We start from the raw sequence: 23,522 nt of genomic DNA, 5'->3' as shown, positions 1-23,522 counted from the left end.
CCTTAGATTTTGCTTTCATGTAAAGTTTTTCTCATTACCCAAGTGGAGTTTTGGCCCCTTGGGGACAAAAGTAGCTCTTTACTTGTGTAGACAGTAGCACATAATCTTGCAAAAATTAGATGCTAAATAATTATGTGGCTAAGTTTCTGATCTGGAAGTGCAGAGATGCTGACCTGTAAATATCCCATTTTAATCACTCTCTGGCATAATAAGTAGCTCAACCTAAATAAGTCAGTATCTTAGCATTTCTTTTATATAAGAGGAGATGAAAAAATTGTGGAATATGTCTAATAAAATTGTTTCCAGTAAATTTTGCTTAAAAATCAATTAGGCTTTCAGACAGAACAGCTTAGCCTCTTGCAAAATCTATGCTTATTAGTTAGGTTTACAGCATTGGTAAGTTATGAATGCAATGTTCACCACTTGTAGGAAGTGGCATGATATATTCAAGGTTCTGAAAGGGAAAAACCTTCAACCTAGGATACTCTACCCAGCAAGATTATCATTTAGAATAGAATGAGAGATAAAGAATTTCTCAGACAAGAAAAAACTAAAAGAATAGAGCAACACTAAACCTACCCTAAAAGAAATATTGAAGGGTCTTCTCTAAATATTGAAGAAGAGGGTCTTCTTCTTTCTCTAGAAAAGAAGCAAGAATCTATTGGAAATGAAAATCACAATAGGAGAAGCAAATACGTAAAAGGATTGAAGATCACTTAAATAGGCCAGTACATAGATTAAAAAGCAAAAAAAAATTTTTTTTTGTAAAAGCAATTATAACTACAATTAACAGCAAAAGAATAAGTATGAAGATGTAAAATAGAACATCAAAAATCACAAAATATGGGAGAGTGGAGTATAAAAATCTTTTAGAATGTGTTTGAATTTGTATGACTAGCAGTTTAAAGATATAATAATGGGTCAACATACTTGAAATCCATAGTAATCAGAAATCAAAACACACAATAGGTCCACAAAAACCAGAAAGAAAGGAACTCAAGCATACTACAAAAGAAAATAAACCACAAAAGGACAAACAAAAAGAAGAAATGAACAAGGAAGAACTACAAAAACAACTGGAAAACAAGGTTTAAAATGGCAATAAGTACATACCTATCACTAATTATTTAATTTTTATTTTATATTGGTGTATAGTTGATTTACCATGTTGTATTAGTTTCAGGTATACAGCAGTGGTTCAGTTATACATATTCATATATCCATTCTTTTTCAGATTCTTTTCCCGTATAGGTTATTACAGAATATTGAGTCAAGTTCCCTGTGCTATACAGTAGGTCCTTGTTGATGATCTGTTTTATATATATACTAATGTATATGCTAATCCCAACTTCATAATTTATCCACTCCCCACCCCCCCGACCTTTCCTCTTTGGTAACCATAAGTTTGTTTTCTAAGTCTATGGGTCTATTTCTGTTTTGTAAATAAGTTCATTTGTATCATCTTTTTAGATTCCAAATATAGGTGATATCATATGATATTTGTCTTTCTCTTACTTCAGTTAGTATGATAATCTCCTAGTCCATCCATGTTGCTGCAAATGACATTATTTCATTCTTTTTAATGGCTGAGTAATATTCCACTGTATATATATGTAGCACATCTTCTTTATCCATTCCTCTGCTGATGGGCATTTAGGTTGCTTCCATGTCTTGGCTATTGTAAATAGTGCAGCAATGAACATTGGGGTGCATGTATCTTTTCAAATTATGGTTTTCTCTGGACATTTGCCCAGAAATGGGATTGCTGGATCATAGGGTAGCTCTATTTTCAGTTTTTCAAGGAACCTCCATACTGTTCTCCATAGTGGTTGTACCAATTTATCTTCCCACCAACAGTGTAAGAGGGTTCCCTTTCCTCCACACCCTCTCCAGCATTTATTGCTTACGGACTTTTTGATGATGGCCATTCTGGCCAGTGTGTAGTGATAACTCATTGTAGTTTTGATTGGCATTTCTCTAATAATTAGTAATAATGAGCATCTTTTCACCTGCTTTTTGGCCATCTGTATGTATTCTTTGGAGAAATGTCTATTTAGATCTTCTGCCCATTTTTTTGATTGGGGTGTTTGTTTTTCTGATATTGAGCCACATGAGCTGTTTGTATATTTTGGAGATTAATCCTTGTTGGTCGCATCATTTGCAAATATTTTTACCCATTCTGTAGGTTGTCTTTTTGTTTTGTTGATGGTTTCCTTTGCTGTGCAAAAGCTTTTAAGTTTAATTAGGTCTCATTTGTTTATTTTTGTTTTTATATTCATTACTCTAGGAGGTAGATCCAAAAACATATTGCTGTGATTTATGTCACAGAGTATTCTGCCTATGTTTTCCTGTAAGAGTTTTATAGTATCTGGTCTTACATTTAGATCTTTAATCCATTTTGAGTTTTTGTGTGTGGTGTTAGAGAATATTCTAATTTCATTCTTTTACATGTAGCAGTCCAGTCTTCTCAGCACCACTTATGGAAGAGGCTGTCTTTTCTCCATTGTATACTCTTGCTTCCTTTGTCATATATTAATTGACCATAGGTGTGTGGGTCTATTTCTGGGCTTTCTATACTGTTCCATTGATCTATAAGTCTTTCGTTGTGCCAGTACCATACTGTTTTAATTACTGTAGCTTTATAGTATATTCTGAAGTGAGGGAGCCTAATTCCTCCAGCTCTGTTTTTCTTTCTCAAGATTGCTTTGGCTATATGGGGCCTTTTATGTTTCCGTACAAATTTTAAGATTTTTTTGTTCTAATTCTGTGAAAAATGCCATTGGTAATTTGATAGGGATTGCACTGAATCTATAGATTGCCTTGGGTAGTCTAGTCATTTTGACAGCATTGATTCTTCCAAGCCAAGAACATGGTGTATCTTTCCATCTGTTTGTGTCATCTTCGATTTCTTTCATCATCGTCTTATAATTTTCTCAATAGAGGTCTTTGGTCTCCTTAGGTAAGTTTATTCCTAGGTATTTTATTCTTTTTGATGCAATGGGAAATGGGATTTTTCCATAATTTCTCTTTTTGATCTTTTGTTGATAATGCATAGAAGTTCAACAGATTTCTGTGTATTAATTTTGTATCCTAAAACTTTACCAAATTCATTGATGAGCTCTAGTAGTTTTCTGGTAGCATCTTTAGAATTTTCTATGTATAGTTATTATGGCATCTGCAAACAGTGATGGTTTTACTTTTTCTTTTCCAATTTGGATTCCTTTTATTTCTTTTTCTTCTCTGATTGCCATTGCTAGGACTTCCAAAACTATGTTGAGTAAACATGGCAAGAGTAGGTATCCTTGTCTTGTTCCTGATCTTAGAGGACATACTTTCAACATCTCACTGATGAGTATGATGTTAGCTGTGGGCTTGTCATATATGGCCTTTATTATGTTGAGTTATGGTCCCTCTCTGCCCACTTTCTGGAGAGCTTTTTTTTTTTTTTATCATAAATGGGTGTTGAATTTTGTCAAAAGATTTTTCTGCACATACTGAGATGATCATATGGTTTTTATTCTTCAATTTGTTATTGTGGTGTATCACACGGATTGATTTGTGGATATTGAGAAATCCTTGCATTCCTGGGATAATACCCACTTGATCACAGTGTATGATCCTTTTAATGTATTGTTGGATTTGGTCTGCTAGTATTCTGGTTGAGTATTTTTGGGTCTATGTTCAGTGATATTGGCCTGTAATTTCCTTTTTTTTTTTTATTTTTGTGGTATCTTTGTCTGGTTTTGGTGTCAGGGTGATGGTGGCCTCATAGAATGAATTTGGGAGTGTTCTTTCCTCTGCAGTTTTTTGGAATAGTTTCAGAAGTATAGGTGTTAACTCTTCTCTAAACATTTGATAGAATTTGCCTGTGAAGCCATCTGGTCCTGGGCTTTTGTTTGTTGGGAGTTTTTTCATCACAGTTTCAATATCAGTACTTGTGATTGGTCTATTCATATTTTCTATTTCTTCCTGGTTCAGTCTTGGAGGATTGTACCTTTCTAAGATTTTTTCCATTTCTTCTAGGCTGTCCATTTTATTGGCATATAGTTGCTTGTAGTAGTCTCTTAGGATGCTTTGTATTTCTGTGGTGTCTGTTGTAACTTCTTTTTCATTTCTGATTTTGATTTAAGCCCCTTACCTTTTTTTCCTTGACGAGTCTAGCTAAATATTTATCAATTTTATCTTTTCAAAGAACCAGCTTTTAGTTTCATTGATCTTTTCTGTTGTTTTTTTCATCTTTCATTTATTTCTGGTCTAATGATTTCTTTCCTTTTACTAACTTTAGGTTGTGTTTGTTTTCTCTTTCTCTAGTTGCTTTAGGTGTAAGGTTAGGTTGCTTATTTGAAAATTTTCTTGTTTCCTGAGGTAAGGTTGTATTGCTATAAACTTCCCTATTAGAACTGCTTTTGCTGCATCCCAAAGGTTTTGGATCATTGTGTTTTCATTTTCATTTGTCTCTAGGTATTTTTTGATTTCCTCTTTGATTCCTTCGGTGGTCCATTGGTTGTTTAGTAACATATTGTTTAGCCTCCACGTGTTTGTGTTTTTTACAGTTTTTTTTTCTTGTAGTTGATATCTAATCTCAGAGTGTTGTGGTAAAAAATGATGCTTGATATAATTTCAATTTTCTTAAATTTACCTAGGTTTGCTTTGTGGCCCAGCACATGATCTATCCTGGAGAATGTTCCATGTACACTTGAGAAGAAAGTGTATTCAGCTGCTTTCAGATGGAATGCTCTCTAAATATCAATTAAGTCCACCTGGTCTGATGTGTCATTTAAGGTCTGTGTTTCCTTATGGATTTTTCTGTCTGGAGGATCTGTCCATTGATGTAAGTGGGGTGTTAAAGTCCCCACTATTATTGTGTACTGTTGATTTCTCCTTTTACAGCTGTTAGCAGTTGCCTTATGTATTGAGGTGCTCCTATGTTGGGTGCATATATAATTGTTATATCTTCTTCTTGGATTGATCCCTTGATCATTCTGTGGTGTCCTTTTCTGTCTCTTGTAACAGTCTTTAAATTCTATTTTGTCTGATATGAGTATTGCTACTCCAGCTTTGACTTCCATTTGCATGGAATAGCTTTTTCCATCCCCTCACTTTCATTCTGTATCTATCCCTAGATCTGAAGTGGGTCTCTTGTCAACAGCATATATTCAGGTCTCATTTTTGTATACATTCAGCCAGTTTATGTCTTTTGGTTGGAGCATTTAATCCATTTACATTTAAGATAATTATCAATATGTGTATTCTTACTGCCATTTTAATTGTTTATGATTTGTTTCTGTAGGTCTTTTTTCCTTCCCTCCCTCTTTTGTTCTCTTGTGATTTGATGACTATCTTTAGAGTTGTATTTGGGTTGCTTTTTCTTTTTTTTGTGTGTATCTATTGTAGATTTTTGGTTTGTGGTTACCATGAGGTTTTTAAAAAACTTTTTTATATTGGAGTATAGTTGATTTACAATGTTAGTTTCAGGTGTAGGGCAAAGTGATTCAGTCATACATATATCTAATCTTTTTCAAATTATTTTCCCATTTAGGTCATTACAGAATATTGAGTAGAGTTCCTTGTGCTATACAGTAGGTTCTCATTAGTTATCTATTTTAAATATAGTAGTGTGTATGTCAATCCCAAACTTCCAATTTATCCCTCCCCCCCAACATTTCCCCTTTAGTAACCAAAAGTTTCTTTTCTTAGTTTGTGAGTCTATTTCTGTTTTGTAAATAAGTTCATTTGTATCATTTTTCTATGATTCCGCACATAAATGATGTCATATGATATGTCTTTCTCTGACTTCACTTAGTATGATAATCTCAGTGTCCATCCATGTTGCTGCCAATGGCATAATTTCATTCTTTTTAATGGCTGAGTAATATTCTATTGTATAGATATACCACATCTACTTTATGCATTCATCTGTTGATGGACATGTAGGTTGCTTCCATGTCTTGACTATTGTAAACATTGCTGCAATGAACATTGTGCTGAATGTATCCTTTTGAATCAACCATGAGATTTTGATATAGCAGTCTACATGTATAAAAGATTGATTTAAGTTGCTGGTTTCTTAATTTCATATGCATTTCTAATATCCTACATTTGTAGTCTCTTCTCATGATTACTCGTTTTGATATCATACCTGCAGGGAGATGATTTCCTACCTTTACTGTATATTTGCCTTTACTGGTGAGCTTTCCCATTCATAATTTTCTTGTTTCTAATTGTGGCCTTTTCTTTTCTGCCTAGAGAAGTTCCTTTAGCAGTTTGTTGGCATTTTGTTGTAAAGCTGGTTTGGTGGTGCTGAATTCTCTTAGCTTTTGCTTGTCTGTAAAGGTTTTGATTACTCCATCGAATCTGAACAAGAGCCTTGCTGGGTAGAGTATTCTTGGTTGTTGGTTTTTCCCTGTCATTACTTGAAATATATCATGCCAATCCCTTCTGGCCTGCAGTTTCTGCTGAAGAATCAGCTGATAACTATATGAAGATTTCCTTTTATGTTACTTGTTGCTTTTAATATTTTCTTTGTCTTTAGTTTTTGAAAATTTGATATGTGTCTTGGCATGTTCCTCCTTGGGTTTATTCTGTGTGGGCCTCTCTGTGCTTCCTGGACTTCAGTCCATGTTTCCCTTCCCATGTTAGGGAAGTTTTCGGCTATTATCTCTTCAAATATTTTCTCAGGCCCTTTCTCTCGCTCTTCTGGGACCCCTATGATGCAAAAGTTGGTGCATTTAATGTTGTCTCAGAGGTCTCTTAGACTGTCCTCATTTCATTTTTTTTTCTTTATTCTGTTCTGGAGCAATGATTTCCACCAATCTGTCTTCCAGCTCATTTATTTGTTCTTCTGCCTCATTTATTCTATTGATTCCTTCTAGTGTATTTTTCATTTCAATTTTTGTGTTGTTCATCTGTTTGTTTGTTCTTTAAATCTCCATTAATCATTTCTTGTATCTTCTCGGGCTGTGCCTCCATTATTTTTCCAAGATCTTGGATCACCTTTACTATCATTTCTCTGAATACTTTTTCAGGCAGATTGCCTATCTCCACTTCACTTACTTGTTCTTCTGGGGTTTTATTATCTTGTTCCTTGGTCTGGAACATATTTCTCTGCCATCTCGTCTAACTTTGTGTTTGTGGCCTTCATTTCTCAGGCTGCAGGTTTGTAGTTCCTCTTGCTTCTGGTGTCTGCCCCCTGGTGCGTGATGTTGGTCCAGGGGCTTGTGCAGGCTTTCTGGTGGGAGGACCTGGTGCCTGCACACTGGTGGATGGAGCTGGTTCTTGTCCCTCTGGTGGGCAGGGCTGTTTCAAGAGGTATGCTTAGAGGCAGCTGTGCATTCAGGATGACTTTAGGCAGCCTGTAAGTGGGGCTGTGTTGGTTGTTTGGCCTGAAGCATCCCAACACTGGACCTTGCAGGCTGTTGAGGGGGGCAGGTTTCAGTGCCAAGATGTTGACTTCCAGGAGAGCTCATGCCAATGAGTACTCCCTGGGGCCTCTGCCCCCAGTGTCCTTGCCCCCAGTGAGCCACAGCTGACCCCCACCTCCCCAGGAGACCCTCCAAGATACACAGGTAGGTCTGGCCCAGGCCCTTATGGAGTCACTTCTTTGCCCTGGATCCCAGTGCACATGAAACCTTGTGTGTACCCTCCAAGAGTGGAGTCTCTTTTTACCCCAGTCCTGTGGAGCTCCTGCACTTTGAAGGCCTTCTCGTGCACTGCTGGCCTTCAAAGCCAAGTGCTCTGGGCTCTCCTCCTCCTGATGCCAGATCCCCAGGCTGGAGAGCCTGAGTGGGGCTCAGAACTCTCACTCCTGTGGGAGAACCTCTGTGATATAATTATTTTCCAGTTTTTGGGTCACCCACCCAGTGTGTATGGGATTTGATTTTATTGCAAATGTTCTCCTCCTACCATCTTGTGGCTTCTTCTTTGTCTTTGGATGTAGAATATCTTCTTTGCTAGGTTCCAGTCTTTTCTGTCGATGGTTGTTCAGTGGTTGTGATTTGGGTGTTTTTGTGAGAGGAGGTGAGCTCAATTTCTTCTACTCCACCATCTTGTCTCCTCCCATGTCAATTATTACCTTAAATGTCAGTGGAGTAAATGATCCAATCAAAAGACAGAGTGAAAGATTGAATAAAAAACATGAACCTACAATATGCTGCCTAAAAATGTCTCACTTTAGGATGAAAGACAAACACAGACCGAAAGTGAGGGGATGGAAAAAATATTTCATGAAAATGGAAACAATAAGAAAGCCAGGGTAGAAATACTCATATCAGACAAAATAGACTTTAAAACAAAGGCCATAAAGAAAGACAAAGAAGTGTATCATATGATAAAGGGATCAATACTAAAAGAGGCTATTATACTGATTAACATATATGCACCCAATATAGGAGCACCTAAATATGTAAAAGAAATACTAATAGACATAAAGGGAGAAATTGACTGGAATACAATAATAGTAGGAGATTTTAACACCCCAGTGACATCAATGGACAGAAAATCAGTAAGGCAACAGAGGTCCTAAATGACACAACAGACCAGTTTTCAAGCACACATGGAACATTCTCCAGGACAGACCACATACTAGGTCACGAAACAAGCCTCAACAAATTTTGAAATCATTTCAAGCATTTTTCCTGACCACAATGGTATGAAAGTACCAGAGAAAGAAAAACAGGAAAAGAGTGAATACATGGAGACTAAACAACATGCCACTAAAAACCCCAATGGATCAATGATGAAATCAAATAAGAAATCGGAAAATGAGAACAAAACCTTACAAAATCTATGGGATGCAGCAAAAACAGTTCTAATAGGGAAGTTCATAGCAATAAGGCCTTCCTCAAGAGATAAGAAAAATCTCAAACAACCTAACCTACTAGCTAAATGAATTAGAAAAATAAGAACAAAAAAAACCTCACAGCAGAAGGAAGGAAATAATAAAGATTACAGAGGAAATAAATTAGAGATTAAAAAAACAATAGAAAAGATCAATAAAATCAAAACCAGGTTTTTTGAAAAGATAAACAAAACTCAACAAACTTCTAGCCAGGCCCACCAAGAAGAAAACAGAGGATCCAAATAAACAAAATAAGAAATGAAAGAGGAGAAATAACAACTAATACCACAGAAATACAAAAAAAATAAGACAATACTATGAAAAATTATATGCCAATTAATTGGACAATCTAAAAGAAATGGACAAGTTTCTAGACATACAGCCCACCAAAACGGAATCAAGAAGAAATAGATAATTTAAACAGATTGAGCACTGTAAGTGAAATAGAATCTGTAAAAGAAAACAAAACTCCCTGCAAACAAAAGTCCAGGACCTGATGGCTTCACTGGGGAATTCTACCAAACATACAAAGAAAAACTTATACCTATCCTTCTCAAACTATGCCAAAAAATTGAAAAGGAGGGAAAACTCCCAGAGTCACTCCATGAAGCCACCATCACCCTGATACCAAAATCAGAAAAAGACACTACAAAAAAAGAAAATTAAAGGTCAATATATTTGATGAATATAGATGAAAAATGTAATGTGCCAGATTAACAAAAGGAAAGACAAAGCACATGATCATCTCAATAGATGCAGAGAAAACATTTGAAAAAATTCAACATCCATTCATGATAAAAATTCTCACCAAAGTGGGTACAGAGGGAACATATCTCAACATAATAAAAGCCATTTGTGACAAACCTACAGCCCACATAATACTCAATGCTGAAAAGCTGAAAACCTTCCTGCTAAACTCAGGAACAAGACAAGGGTGCCCACTCTCACCACTTCGATTCAAAATAGTATTGGAAGTCCTAGACACAGCAATCAGACAGGAAAAAGAAATAAAAAATATCCAAGTTGGAGGGAAAGATAAAATTGTCACTATTTACAGATGACATGATACTCTACATAGAGAATCCTAAAGTCTCCACACAAAAATTATTAGAATAAATGAATTCAGCAAGGTAGCAGAATACAAGATTAATATACAGAAATCTGTTGCATTTCTTTACACTATGAAATATCAGAAAGAAAATTTAAAAATCCTTTTTCAAATCACATAAAAAATACCCAGGAATAAACTTAACTAATGAGGTAAAAGACCTTTATACTAAAAACTATAAAAGATTGTAAAGGCAACTGAAGATGATTCAAGGAAATGGAAAGATATCCCATGCTCTTGGATTGGAAGAATTAGTATTATTAAACTGGCCATACTACCCAAAGCAATCTACAGATTTAATGCAATCCCTGTCAAAATACCATGACATTTTTTTTCACATAACTAGAACAAGTAAACCTAAAATTTATGTGGAACCACAAAAGACCCAGAATTGCCAAAGCAGTCCTGAGGAAAAAGAAAAAAGCTTGGAGGCATAACCCTTCCAGACTTCAGACTATACTACAAAGTTACAGTAATCAAAATAGCTTGGTATTGGCACAAAGACAGACCTATGGATCAATGGAACAGGATAGAGAGGCCAGAAATAAACCCAAACACTTATGGTCAATTAATCTATGACAAAGGAGGCAAGAATACAATGCAGAAAAGACAATCTCTTCAAAAAGTGGTGTTGGGAAAGCTGGACAGCTACATGTAAATCATACCTTATAGAAAAATAAATTCAAAGTGGTTTAAAGGACTAAATGTTAAGACATACCATAAAACTCGTAGAAGATTACATAGACAAAACATTCTCTGCTATACATTGTAGCAAGATTTTCTTAGATCAGTCTCCCAAGGCAAAAGAAATAAAAGCAAAAATAAACAAATGGGACCAAATCAAACTTAAAGCTTTTCCATGTCAAAGGAAACCATCAACAAAACAAAAAAACAACCTACAGAATGGGAGGAAGTAATTGCAAATGATGTGACTGACAAGGGGTTAATATCCAAAATATACAAACAGCTCATACAATTCAATATTGAAAAAACAAACAACCCAGTGGGCAGAAAACCTAAATAGACATTTCTCCAAAAACGACATACAGATGGTCAACAGGCACATGAGAACGTGCTTAACACTGCTAATTATTAGGGAAATACAAATCAAAACCATAATGATGTATCACCTCACACTGGTCTGACTGGCTATCATCAAAAAGTCTGCAAATAATAAATGCTGGAGAGGGTGTGGAGAAAAGGGAACCCTTCTACACTGTTGGTGGGAATGTAAATTGGTGTAGCCAGTATAGAAAACAGTACAGAGGTTCCTTAAGAAACTAAAAATAGAGTTACCATATGATCCAGCAATCCCTCTCCTGGGCATATATCTGGAAAAGATGAAAACTCTAATTCGAAAAGATATATGCACCCCATTGTTCATAGCAGCACTATTTACAATAACTAAGACATGGAAACAACCCAAGTGCCCACCAACACCTGATTGGCTTAAGAAAATGTGGTACAATGGAATATTACTCAGCCAAAAAAAGAAATAATTCCATTTGCAGCAACATGGATGGACCTAGAGAATAGTATACTTAGTGAGATCCAAGAAAAACAAATATTATATCACTTACATGTGAAATCTAAAAAATAATACAAATGGATCTACATATAAAATAGAAACAGACTCACAGACATAGAAAACAAACTTATAGTTACCAAAGGGGAAAGGGAGGGGGGAAAGGATAAATTAGGAGTATGGCACTAACAAACTACTATACATAAAGTAGATAAGCAACAAGGATTTACTGTATAGTGCAGGGAACTATATTCAATATCTTGTATTAACCTATAATGGAAAATAATCTGAAGAAATACGTAACTGAATCACTTTGCTGTACACCTGAAACTAACATAATATTCTAAGTCAACTAAACGTCAATTAAAAAAAACAGATCACCACTTCTACCGAAGCATATAGCACAATCATAAAGTCAATTTTGTTTTAATAGCAGTTGTATTCAGTAGTATTTCTAAGAAACAAGATAACCTAGTAGTTATAAAGTTGGAGTCATGTGCCAGACTGCCTGGGTTTAACTCCTAGCTCTGCTAATGAACAAGTTATAAAACTGTGCTTCAGTTTTATCATCTCCAAAATAGATATAACAGTTATAATTATTATATATTTAAATAATTATATAAGTAATAACATGTAAATAATAATTATTATTAACCTGTAGGGATTTCATGAAGATTAAATGAACTAATACAGGGAAAATGTTTAGAAGAGCATCAATAAACATGATTTCTACTATTCCCTGACATTACAAAGCGGGAGGACCATAGATGTACTTCCAAGTTTGAAACTCTTGCAGGGCAACGAGTATTTGTAAATTTCTGCCATGAGTCCACATACTTACTTATTTTCTAGGGTATCAATCCTTCTCTTTTGAGGCCATGCAGGATACATCTCTCATTCTCATCTTTTCAGATATAGCAAACATTAGCATTTTTAAAGCCATAGCATTTTTCTGTTAATTATATGTGGACAAAAAAACTGAGCAAAACTCGTCTGCAACACCTAAACTTAAATATCAAGAATGAAAACCACTACTATGCATGTGAAATAAAATGTAGGTTATAAATAAATGTTTTACTATAATTAATTCTTATGTGGTATTTTCTGTTTAAGCATGGCAATTTTTTTCTATTAAATACAGTAAATGGTCTTACTTAGTGCATTCATTCACATAGCAAGAATCTTGAAAGTAATGAATTATTTTATTTTTCTAGCACTTTTTTTGTGGGAAAACTATCCTTGAATGTTCCATTTTGGGTATATTCTACATTTATAAAATGGATCAAAATTAAAGAATGAAATCAATTATGAGACTCAGTTCTGATACGCTAAATTAAAAAAAAGTTTGATATATTTTCATTAAGTGCAGGAAATGACAAAAAGTCCTCTGATTTCATGGAAAAAAAGAATATAGTCCTTTCCCAAGTCATTTCTATTCTTTTAAAGATCAAGATTTAAAATGTTCATTTGAAAGTTCTGTTTATGTAGTGGAAAGCTCTCAGGTTGACAGTGAGAGCTTTGCTGAAATTTTTCAGGATATTGGTTAAACTGGGTTTGGCTTTATTTTACCCTCAGGATAGCATGGATGCCGTGAGGTCTCTGACATACCAGTGACTAACATCCACTGCTCTTCATTACAGGGTGACAGTGGTGGGCCTCTGGTTTGTGAGCGGCCTGGAGGACAGTGGACATTATTTGGCTTAACTTCATGGGGCTCTGTCTGCTTTTCCAAAGTCCTGGGACCTGGAGTTTATAGCAACGTGACATACTTTGTCAAATGGATTGAAAGACAAATATACATCCACAACTTTTTCCTAAACTAATTCCAAAGATGATCAGAGACTTTTACCAGCGACACTCAGAGCAAATAGCCTTCTTGATAGTGGAGGACTTCCTGCAGAGAGCTGTGTGGAAGCACTTTCATGGACAGTAATGCTCCGCAGTGCACTGCAAATGTTCATGTTTGTCTTGGTCTAATTTTATGCAGCTTTTTTTTTTTTAATTCTATTTTTCTCTTACATCAAGTTGAATGAAAATCTTTTAAAAACCAAAGCAAAACAGAGTTTGTTCTTTTGCCAGGCAGGCCTAACCTTAACTGTAACATGAAATGATCAACTCTGGAAAGAGAAGAGTGAGGGGACTAGGGTAACAGGTTAGAGAAAGTTCCCTTTTGTCCAGTCACAAAAAGGACATTGAGATCCAGGCTGACTAATCTTTGCCAGCTTTTGTTTCTCAAGCACAAGAGCATAATGGCAAATTACAATATTAACATTAGAGACTTGCTTTTGATTTATTAAAAGCCAAGATAATTTACATGCTTAAGTTATTTACTATTACTCTTCTAAAGTTTGCATAATTCTGAGAACTTATGAAAGACAGAGCATCCATTTAGGTAGCTGAAATAGCAAATCACATTGAGCACAAAGCTCTTTTGACATCAATATTAGCACCTGACATGCTTGGACTGCCCATTCTGAATTTAAATCAAGATTGTGATTTTATTTATTTTTTTTTTTTTTTGCGGTATGCGGGCCTCTCACTGTTGTGGCCTCCCCCGTTGCGGAGCACAGGCTCCGGATGCGCAGGCCCAGCGGCCATGGCTCACGGGCCCAGCCGCTCCGCGGCATATGGGATCCTCCCAGACCAGGGCACGAACCCGTATCCCCTGCATCGGCAGGCGGACTCTCAACCACTGCGCCACCAGGGAGGCCCAAGATTGTGATTTTATAGAAGAGTCTCCAAAGAACCTTCCTACAGCTGGGGGTTGTTCACTGTGTATCACTTAGCCAATTGAGATTTCAACAACTAGGAAAATACGTGTGGGAGATATTTCATTCTGCCTATGTGACAATGAAGTTGAGATTAAACTTTGCTATAGAAGGATTTGCTTTAGAGTAGAGAGATGCAATCTTTTTAAAAGAAAATTGCACCCCATCCCTAATTAAGTATTTTCCAGTTTTCTTGTGTTTGTCCATACCAATAAAGTCACAGAAATGTATCTGAAAGCACAGTAAAACTTTGCACAGAGAAAAACATTTTGTAATTGTCCTTGAAAGATGTTTAATATCTGGTGTTGCCATTTCTTCCTAATGATAATTAAAACAAAAATTTAAAGATGCTTTTAAGCACTAGGCCACTTTACACACATCAGTTTTGAAGCAATTAGTGGTTACAGTATTTTTTTCCTGCAAAAAAGCTTCAAAACACAAACCTTCACAGGCACCTACTTACATTAGTCAGGCATCCATTTTGCAACATCCAAATGCTTTTGAACAAGTAGGATTCCCTCCACCAGCAACCTGGGCTGCCTCAGCATTCCCCAGAGACTACCTGCAATTTTATACGTGTCTTTTTTGTACTCTTTTCTATATGTGTGCATAGGTGACATTCAAAAAGTTGTCTTGACACTTTCCACATTATTCATCTCTTGTTCTGTAGTTTATATAAACCTATTGAGAATGTAAAATCCGGCAACCGAATTGTGGTCACAACTGTATGAAAGTTTAAGAACATATATCAGTTTTGTTATACTTATAGGGACATAATGTAACAACATATGCTCAACTTATGTTCAGTGAAATATACATATTGTACTTACTTTAAGTAACCCTTAATACAAATAAAATGGTATCATCTTTTCTTTTTATGGATGTAAAACATGGAGCAAGCCCCAGAAAACGGTGCCTCCCACTATTATATTTGGCACCCAGTTTCCCACCAATCAAAATTTTCTTGTCTTATATCTCACTCCCCCAGGAACATGCTCTTTTATTTTAGATGGAAGATGGCTCTTTGATCAGTCTGAAATGAGAGGCTGCTAGCAGTCTCCAATAACCCGTTGAGGGTCCAAGGAAAACTTCAGCCCTGATAAGAAGGCAAGGATCTTTCATGTCTAGAGCACATTTTGGGAATCTGATCCAATTCTTTTATAAATCTTTTTGGGTAAAATTGTATCACACATGTATACTGTTAATTTTTGGGTTTTTTTGGCTACTAGGAGCAGATTTGGGCTCCCCCAAATTTGGTGAAATACACTGAATACCGAAATGCAACAGACCACATGAGCTTGGGTAACTTTGTGTAAAAGAGTTATTGTAGATAAGACCCTTTAAAGGCTTCATACAGATCCCAAATCTCTTTTGCCTGAGGGCCAGAAGTGTTTCAGAATCCAGAATTTTAAAAAATTTAAAAAGCATAATATTACAACGTTTAGCACCCAGTACAAAATCTAATATTTTCATAGCAAAATATATGAATAATTATGTTAAATAAATAAATAGCCTTACATCTGTTTAAGACATTGAATTTGTGCCTAATTTATGAAAACTTTTTCAGTTTTCAGAGTTCTTGAGATTGTGGATAAGAGATTGTAGACCCATAACATGAAGACTCAAGACTTTCCTCTACTCATGTGTACAGATAATTTACATCCTGGAGATTGACCTTTTCTCTTAGTCTTTTGGACTCAGTCTTTTTATCCTTAGATTCTAATCTTTTATTTGCAAGTGAATATATCTCTAAATTTTTATTTATTGGAAGATGATGATCTCAAGGAATGAATGCCAACTGCTATGAGGATCACTTACTTTTCCATGTAAGAAAAGGTCAAAACAATATTCTGGTAAAAGGTGTGCTTTGGGATTTTCCTTCTAAGCTCTGGTACCAATTACTGTTGGATTTGGTGAGTATCTATAGGAGCAATGACAGCTTTTTGTATATGTTATTTATTAAACAGTTTATTTTAAAAAATCATAAGAAAGAAGAAAGCTACCTCCATTAGCCATATGGGATTTTGAATAGTCTAGAAATCAGTCTGTATAAAAGACCACTTGCAATAACATCAGAAGGCTACAAAAAATGTCAGACCAGGACAGTACATAGCAGGTAGAAGATTAAGCCCTGAGCATAATACTTGAATAGTCATTAAGAAGAGCTTCATATAGACATGGAACATTAGCATGGAAATTTCATGAAGGAAATTCTGGGTGGCTGACAATTTTCAGATGGACAGATACAGACTTTTAAAAGAACTCAACAAGAATATATAATCTTAAAATAATACCTGGCAGTTTTGGTAGAAACTAGTTTCTTTGTTCCAACTAAAACCAGCATACATGATTTGCAACAGCAATTAACTTTATATAGACATTCTTGTCCTAAAATGTATTAAAAAACAAATCTAAGAACCTCATGGAATCCTCCTGAGAACCACCTGTATTAGTGTCAGTTCCATAATATCTCATTTTTAGAGGTTGCAACAGCAGAAAAGTTGTAGGGTATTGTAAAGACTATAAACCCTCAAATGATCTCCCTAAGACTGTTCTGAAATTGATTGTCTCATTTTGATTAGGCTATTGTCAGTTTTAGAATATGGGAAATTGACAAAGGGCCCCTAGACTCAGCTGATTTTGTATTCCTTACCTATGCCTCTGTTTCCCAATTGAAAACATCTGCACAGAGGTATACCTCATAAAAAGTCTTCTGTTGACAGGAAGCAGAGAGAAGAACACATCTTCATGGAACCCTGGCATCCCTGCTGCCCCTCACCAGTGAAGCATTCCACCTCAGGAGAACACTGAAATGAGCAGACAGTAAAATAAATATATGTCTCAAATGAATTCCCTTGAAAATATTTGCATTTCTAGAACAATTAAAATGCTTTTACAAAATCCAAAAAGTTTCCTAAAAGCATTTGATTCTGAATTAAATACTTCACTTCTCTAAACTCTGTTCAGGTCAAACTCTAACCTCCTTTACAAATGTCTACAAACATATAGTAAAGGTCATCACATTGGCTTTTCCAAGCCCAGTAAAATGTTCTGGTCCCTTAAGGAAAAATCCAAGTCATGCTGGTTTGGTAGAGGAACCTCTTCAAAGGCCCTCTTCCAAACTTGAAGGACTACTTGCAACTCCAAGGAGGGTATTCTGCTCTTTTAATCCTTTGAGGGTCCAGCCATCCCTGAGGCCTTATTTTCAGAGTAGTCTGAGTCTAAAGCAGTTTCACATACAGATAAATTTCCTTGCTCAACAGCACAAGAAGTTGCCGACATCACTGCAAAGACAGCAGAAGGGTCAGAAATGGGTACTCTCTCTGACTTAACAGCTGAGTGGTCAGAATACTTAGATGTCAACTGATCCATCTTTCCAGCCCCTTTCCACTTCTTGAGAGCTTCAGTCCTCTCCTCTGCAGGCAGTCTGTCAAAGTGTTTTGCCCTCAGAATTGGAGATGGAAACAGGGATCCCTGAAGAACTCTGTATATAAACCTAGGTTACAAAAAGCATCACAGAATTACATTCACCTCAAATGCATTATGGGACACAAAAAATACCAATTAGAAAAAGTAGAAGGGTCTGATGACCCTTCTTGAGGTAAAGGGGGAGAATAAGTGAATTATAAAATGGAAATAATAACAATATTAAATTAATATTTGTAAAGCACTGAGAAAATAGTGAGTTTCTGATTGTCAAATAAATAAAAAATAAAACCTGTAAAAGTAGAGATACCAATAGTGCTACAGCCTTAATGTTAAGTTAAATGAGATAATACATATAAAGCAGGCCAAGCATTGGCACAGAGTGAGTATTTTTTTAAATGCTAGCTATTAGTTTCCTATGGCTATTGCAGCAAATTACCACAAACTTGTCCCTTTCAGTCCAAGCTGATAGTATTTATGCTGCTATAGCATTCACAAAAACCTTGTGAGTCTCCAATGTATGTCATGGGTATTTACACCATTAGATAAGAGGGTCCTCCATAGAGCTTTCCTGTATATCCCATCTCCTTCCTTGGTGACTGCTGAGATGGCTGAGAGGATCCATGAGTCACACACCTAATCTCTTCAGCACTAGCAAAGGCTGTCCAGCCACACTCTGGGCCTTCTCTCCAGAGCATACTCCCAACAGCCAATCTCCTAATTTCGGCAAATTTGAAAACTGGATAGGCTGATGATTTTCTAAACCTAGTTGCTTTGGGCTTAATAGTACTTCCCTCAGTCTCTTTTCTCTCACATTTTTCTATAAGCAGCAAGAAGAAACCAGACCAAACCTTCAAAAATTTGATTAGAAAACTCCTCAGCTAAACATCCAAGTTCATCACTTACAAATTCTGCTTTCCACATAACAGTAGAACACAATTCAGCTAAGTTTTTTGCCACTATATTGCAAAGATCCCCTTTCCTCCAATTTCCAATAACACGTTTCTCCTTTCCTTCTGAGACCTCACCAGCAGTACCTTTAATGTTCATATTTCTAGCAACATTCTATTTATGACCATTTACGTGTTTTCCAAGATGATATGGCTCTCTCTGCCCATGCTTCCTCCTTGCTTCTGAATTTTTACCAGCAGACACTGTAATGTCCATACTTCTACTGACAGTCTGTTTACGGGAGTCTAGCATGTTTCTATTATGTGCCTCAAAATTCTTCCAGGATCTGCCCATTATCTAATTTCAAAGTCTATTTCACATTTTTAGGTATTTGTTACAGCAGCACCCACCTTTCTGATACCAAAGTCTGTATTAGTTTCCTATAGCTGCTGTAACAAATTACCATAAATGTGCTGGCTTAGAATAACAAAACCTTATTCTCTCACAGTTCTGAAGGCCAAGAATTCTGAAATCAGTTTCACTGAAACAAAATCAAGGTGTTGGAAAGGCCATGCTCCCTCTGGAGGCTCTAGAGGAGAACTCATTCCTTGCTCCTTCTGGCTTCTGGTGGCTGCAGGCATTCCTTGGCTTGTGACCAAGAGATCTCTGCTACCATGGTCAAAGTGCTTCTCCTTTTCTGTCAGTGTCAAATCTCGCCCTGCCTCTCTCTGATAAAGGCACCTGTGAGGGCATTTAGGGCCCAGCCATATAATCTCCCCATCTCAAGATCCTTAATCACATCTGCAAATTCCTTTTTTCGCTAAATAAATAAAACATTCACCAGGTTCCAGGGATTAGGACATAGATGTATTTTAGGGGGTCAGTTTTTTCAGCTCACCATGACAATATTAGATAAAATTGTACCATTAATGCTCTTGAAGAAAAATTTCAGGCTATAACTTAAAAGTAATTGTTTCTTCATAAATTCTAAAAGCTCATCTTGTCAGTTTTTAATCTGAAAGCTGGTAATAACAGTGAACACTACAGAACCATCTCAGTTTACCAGTGATATTAAGTATACAATAACCACCGCAGAATGACTCAGGTGAGTTTTTCTTATGCATTTCTAGAACGGATGTCTTTCAGCAACAAAGGGTTTGTGCCCATTGTGCCTTGTGATTGTGTTACAGACTGGGGTTGGCAAACTTTTGTTCAATGGACCAGACAGTAATATCTCAGGCTTTGTGAGCCAAATAGTCTCTGTTGGAACTGTTCAACTCTGCTGTTGTAGTGCAAAAGCAGCCACAGACAATATTTAAATTAGTGAGTATGTCTGTGTTCCAATAAAACCTTACAAAAACAGGCAGTGGGTCAGATTTGGCCTGTGAGCCAATTTGTCAACCCTGTTAGAGAATAATATTGAATCACCATTTGACGTTCATATCATGTTTAAAAAGGTAGAACAGCTATTTGCTATAGTGTTTTCAGCTAAACAGATTTTATAAAACTATAAAGGGGAAGAACTCTAAAGAGTTCAAGATTTCTATAGATTAGAAACCCATGCATACTTCTTAGCCATTTCCATCCCATACGATATGAGAAATCAAGTTAAACTAAAATGGGAAAGTAACTGAAGTCAGAGAAGGGAGGTAAGTTTTCAGTGTTTATAGATCGTAGCAGAGATACATGTCCCTCAGTACCCATTCTTTTTAGAAGCCCCCAGATTTTAGCCACTCAGAGTCTACATACCCAGGTTCTAGTTAACGGGATATAAGCAATGATGTGTACCACATCTGGGTCATGACAATACAAAAAAGAATAAAAAAGAAGAAAGATGGAAAGCTGCATGCCTTCCATCTTCTCTTTCTTCCTCCTGCAGGCAGAGATGCAGGGATGCAGGGACCCAGGACCTGGATGTGCTGGTGGTGAGTCATCTTTAGTCATGCAGATGAGGGCAATGCCCTTGGGAGACAGCAGAAGAAAAAGAGGAAAGGAAAGGATCTAGGTCCTGGAATACCTTTGTGAAGCAAAGCTGCCCCTATCCCTGTGGACTATCAACCAGACTAGAATTTTCCTTGAGAGAGAAATAAATTTTTTCATTTGCTTAAGCCACTTCTGTTCCCTGGCAAAAGAGTTAAAACCAATATTTTAACTAGGACACAGACTGACTTTTCCACTACTAAACAGGATGGTCTACTATCTATTCTTAGCAGTCGCTTGACGAATTCTAAGCCTATGACTTCACCTACTCTCTTGATGATAAAATAAACACCATACCTGGGCAGAAGAGCAACACAGGTTGTGAGAACACAAACTAAGTAGAACACTGGATCCAGCATGTGCTCCTGCATAATCCAGTAGGGGTTGGATGGTGGGTTGCAAGTTACACACATGGCTCCAAAAACCAAGGCAAAGAAAAAATAAGACAAGATGCTCCCAACGATGACCAGCATGTGGATCCAAGTCTGCAAGATAAGAAAAGCAGAGGAGATGAACACGCTCTGATAATTTTGCAGCCTGGCAAAATCTGCTCTGTTGAAGAGACATCACATTCCAAGCAAGCAGCGGGTGAATGGTGTAACAAACCTTAGTGAACAAAACACAAAATATTGAAGCGAGAAGCAAGAGCACCTTTTGTGAATAGCTCATATCAGTGTTTAAGTTCTATAAAACTATGTCAAATACCAAAAAGTAACTCTGGTGCCTAGTTTACTTTGTATGATCCATGCACCATGAGGTGTTAGGATTTTCTCCTTATTTTTCCATATAGTCACTTACTGATCTATTTCTTCTTTAAGATAATAGCTTAATCCAGTGAACCTCAAACTTTATCCATTTAAGTAGATGGTAGACATTACTGTTGCTCACCAATATTCCCATTCTCTTCCTCTAATAAGCATTTGGGAGGATTGCATTTCCCCACCCCCTTGAAATTAAGCATGGCCACACGTCTTGCTTTGACTGATGAAACGTGAATGGAAGGGATGTGCAAAACTTTCTGGTTAGAAGCATGGAAGAGCTGTGCAATTTTCCATACTGTCTCCTTTCCTTCCATGTTTGACCAAGAAGTTCTTCTTGGGGATAATTCCAGGTGGTACAGCTACGTGACACAGCTTGGGTCACTGAGCCACCCCTCAGAGGATAATTTCTCTAGAGCTGTCTGGAACCTTAGTAACTTTACATGAGCAAGAAATAAATCTCTGTCTATCACACTATAACTTATCCACCTTCATATCTACATAGAGCTTGCATTATTTTTTTAAAAATATTTTTCTGTAAACTGGCTCACTATCTAATTAAGTAAATTTATTTAGAAAGAAAAGCAGATCACTACCTTAAATGTAATATCAGCATTACCTCTCATAACATTGATGAGTCTGGGGTCTGATCTGTCTTTGTTACAAAGGGAAATTAGCAAGAGTTATTGCGAGAAAAAGTAACAGCCCCAAACAGAATTCTTCTCTGACATAATCTGAAGTATTGGAGAATCACCTTCATGTTATGCAGTAGTCAGTGTTATTTAGTGCAGTGTACAGTCCCACCTAAAACCACTGTGTATACCATGGTGGTATATATTACTCTTTTGGGGAAAGACTGCTTTTATTAATCATTTTCACTTTCTAGGGCTATAATTCTCAAAGAAGACCCAATATTCTCCATTTTCCTCTTAACCTTGCAAAGTATTTCTCCAGGGTAGATAGCTTCACAAGAGTCACAAAGACTGCTCATATTTTATAAAGATACACAAAATGCTCAGAAAACGTTGGCCCAATTTTTTTTTTCTCATATGTTGTTTCCCACTGAGCCCTGAAATTTTTTTCCTTTAAGAAGTGCTTTTGGCAAGTGAGATGTGACTTGATGGAGTTGACTCGTTTAAATAAATGGATGCAGTGAAAGTCAAGGGACACATTCTCAGAATGACTGACTCTTACTGACAACAGACCTTCAGAGGCCATGAGCTTTAGCCTTCCCTGGTGTGAGAAACAATTCTCTCTCTTTTTTTGTGTGTGTGGTACGCGGGCCTCTCACTGTTGTGGCCTCTCCTGTTGCGGAGCACAGGCTCCGGACGCGCAGGCTCAGCGGCCATGGCTCACGGGCCCAGCCGCTCTGCGGCACGTGGGATCTTCCCAGACCAGGGCACGAACCCATGTCCCCTGCATCGGCAGGTGGACTCTCAATCACTGTGCCACCAGGGAAGCCTGAGAAACAATTCTTTAATGATGCATCCTTTTTAGAGTAGTCACTGTTCTCGGCACCTAGCTTTCACTCCCCTTCTCTTAGTGAAGACACCCAGCACTATGCACAGTCTTGGTAAAATATTCCTCCTCTCGCCAAAGCCTATGGCTGGAGCTAAGGAAACAATTCTATCACCAGGGACTGAACCTGGAGCACAATGAATGAGGCAAGAGCAGAGAGAAAATGACTGGGGCCAATTCAGACCAGAGTACCAGCCAAGTAAGCCTGTCCATTAGTTTCTGTTCCCTGGGTCTCTGGAGCCACTCTGGATCCTCAGGATGTTTATTTGTTTGTTTTACCATGATTTTCAATATATTTTGAATAACTTTTCCATTTGCTCAGGTTAGTCAAAATAGATTGCTGCTGCTCATAACCACTGAACCCAAACTGCTGCTTGACATGTTAGAGCCTTTGGAACACTAATCAATGTCAGAACTTAAGACACTTCCTTAGGCAGGAGCAAAAGTACCTACATAATTGCTTAAAAATGAAATTCGATATTCAAACGACCCCAAATATTTTAGTTCTAGAAATCTCTTTACTCTTCCCATCTAGTATTTGCAGATATTAACCTTTTACAACACTTTAGGCTTGTAAAGTTTGGTTATAGGAGGTTATAAGCAAAGCAGGTGATGTCAAAAATATTCAGCCCTGGGCTTCCCTGGTGGCACAGTGGTTGAGAGTCCGCCTGCCGATGCAGGGGACCTGGGTTTGTGCCCCGGTCCGGGAAGA

The 23,522-nt window shown here is 36.9% G+C and overlaps 2 protein-coding genes across 4 annotated transcripts in view; one reads left to right on the top strand and one right to left on the bottom strand.

The window, feature by feature from the left end:
• Positions 1 to 15,320, top strand: part of CORIN (corin, serine peptidase) — a 229,245-nt gene extending 213,925 nt beyond the window's left edge. For both annotated transcript variants that reach the window (XM_082638500.1, XM_082638499.1), the window contains one exon: positions 13,110 to 15,320. In XM_082638500.1, coding sequence (XP_082494626.1) covers positions 13,110 to 13,292 — 183 coding nt within the window. In that variant the 3' untranslated portion in view covers positions 13,293 to 15,320. The remainder of the gene's footprint in view (positions 1 to 13,109) is intronic.
• Positions 15,321 to 15,442: 122 nt separating this feature from the next.
• ATP10D (ATPase phospholipid transporting 10D (putative)) overlaps positions 15,443 to 23,522 on the bottom strand; it is a 129,544-nt gene continuing 121,464 nt past the window's right edge. For both annotated transcript variants that reach the window (XM_082638468.1, XM_082638469.1), the window contains 2 exons: positions 20,832 to 21,019; positions 15,443 to 17,733 (listed from right to left, as the gene is read on the bottom strand). In XM_082638468.1, the coding sequence (XP_082494594.1) occupies positions 17,403 to 17,733; positions 20,832 to 21,019 (519 nt within the window). In that variant the 3' untranslated portion in view covers positions 15,443 to 17,402. The remainder of the gene's footprint in view (positions 17,734 to 20,831; positions 21,020 to 23,522) is intronic.

The sequence above is a fragment of the Mesoplodon mirus genome (genome assembly GCF_964341445.2).
Source record: "Mesoplodon mirus genome assembly, chromosome: 2".
NCBI lineage: Eukaryota > Metazoa > Chordata > Mammalia > Artiodactyla > Ziphiidae > Mesoplodon > Mesoplodon mirus.
Note: the sequence above shows the minus strand (reverse complement) of the source record. Positions and strands in the feature narration are given on the sequence as shown.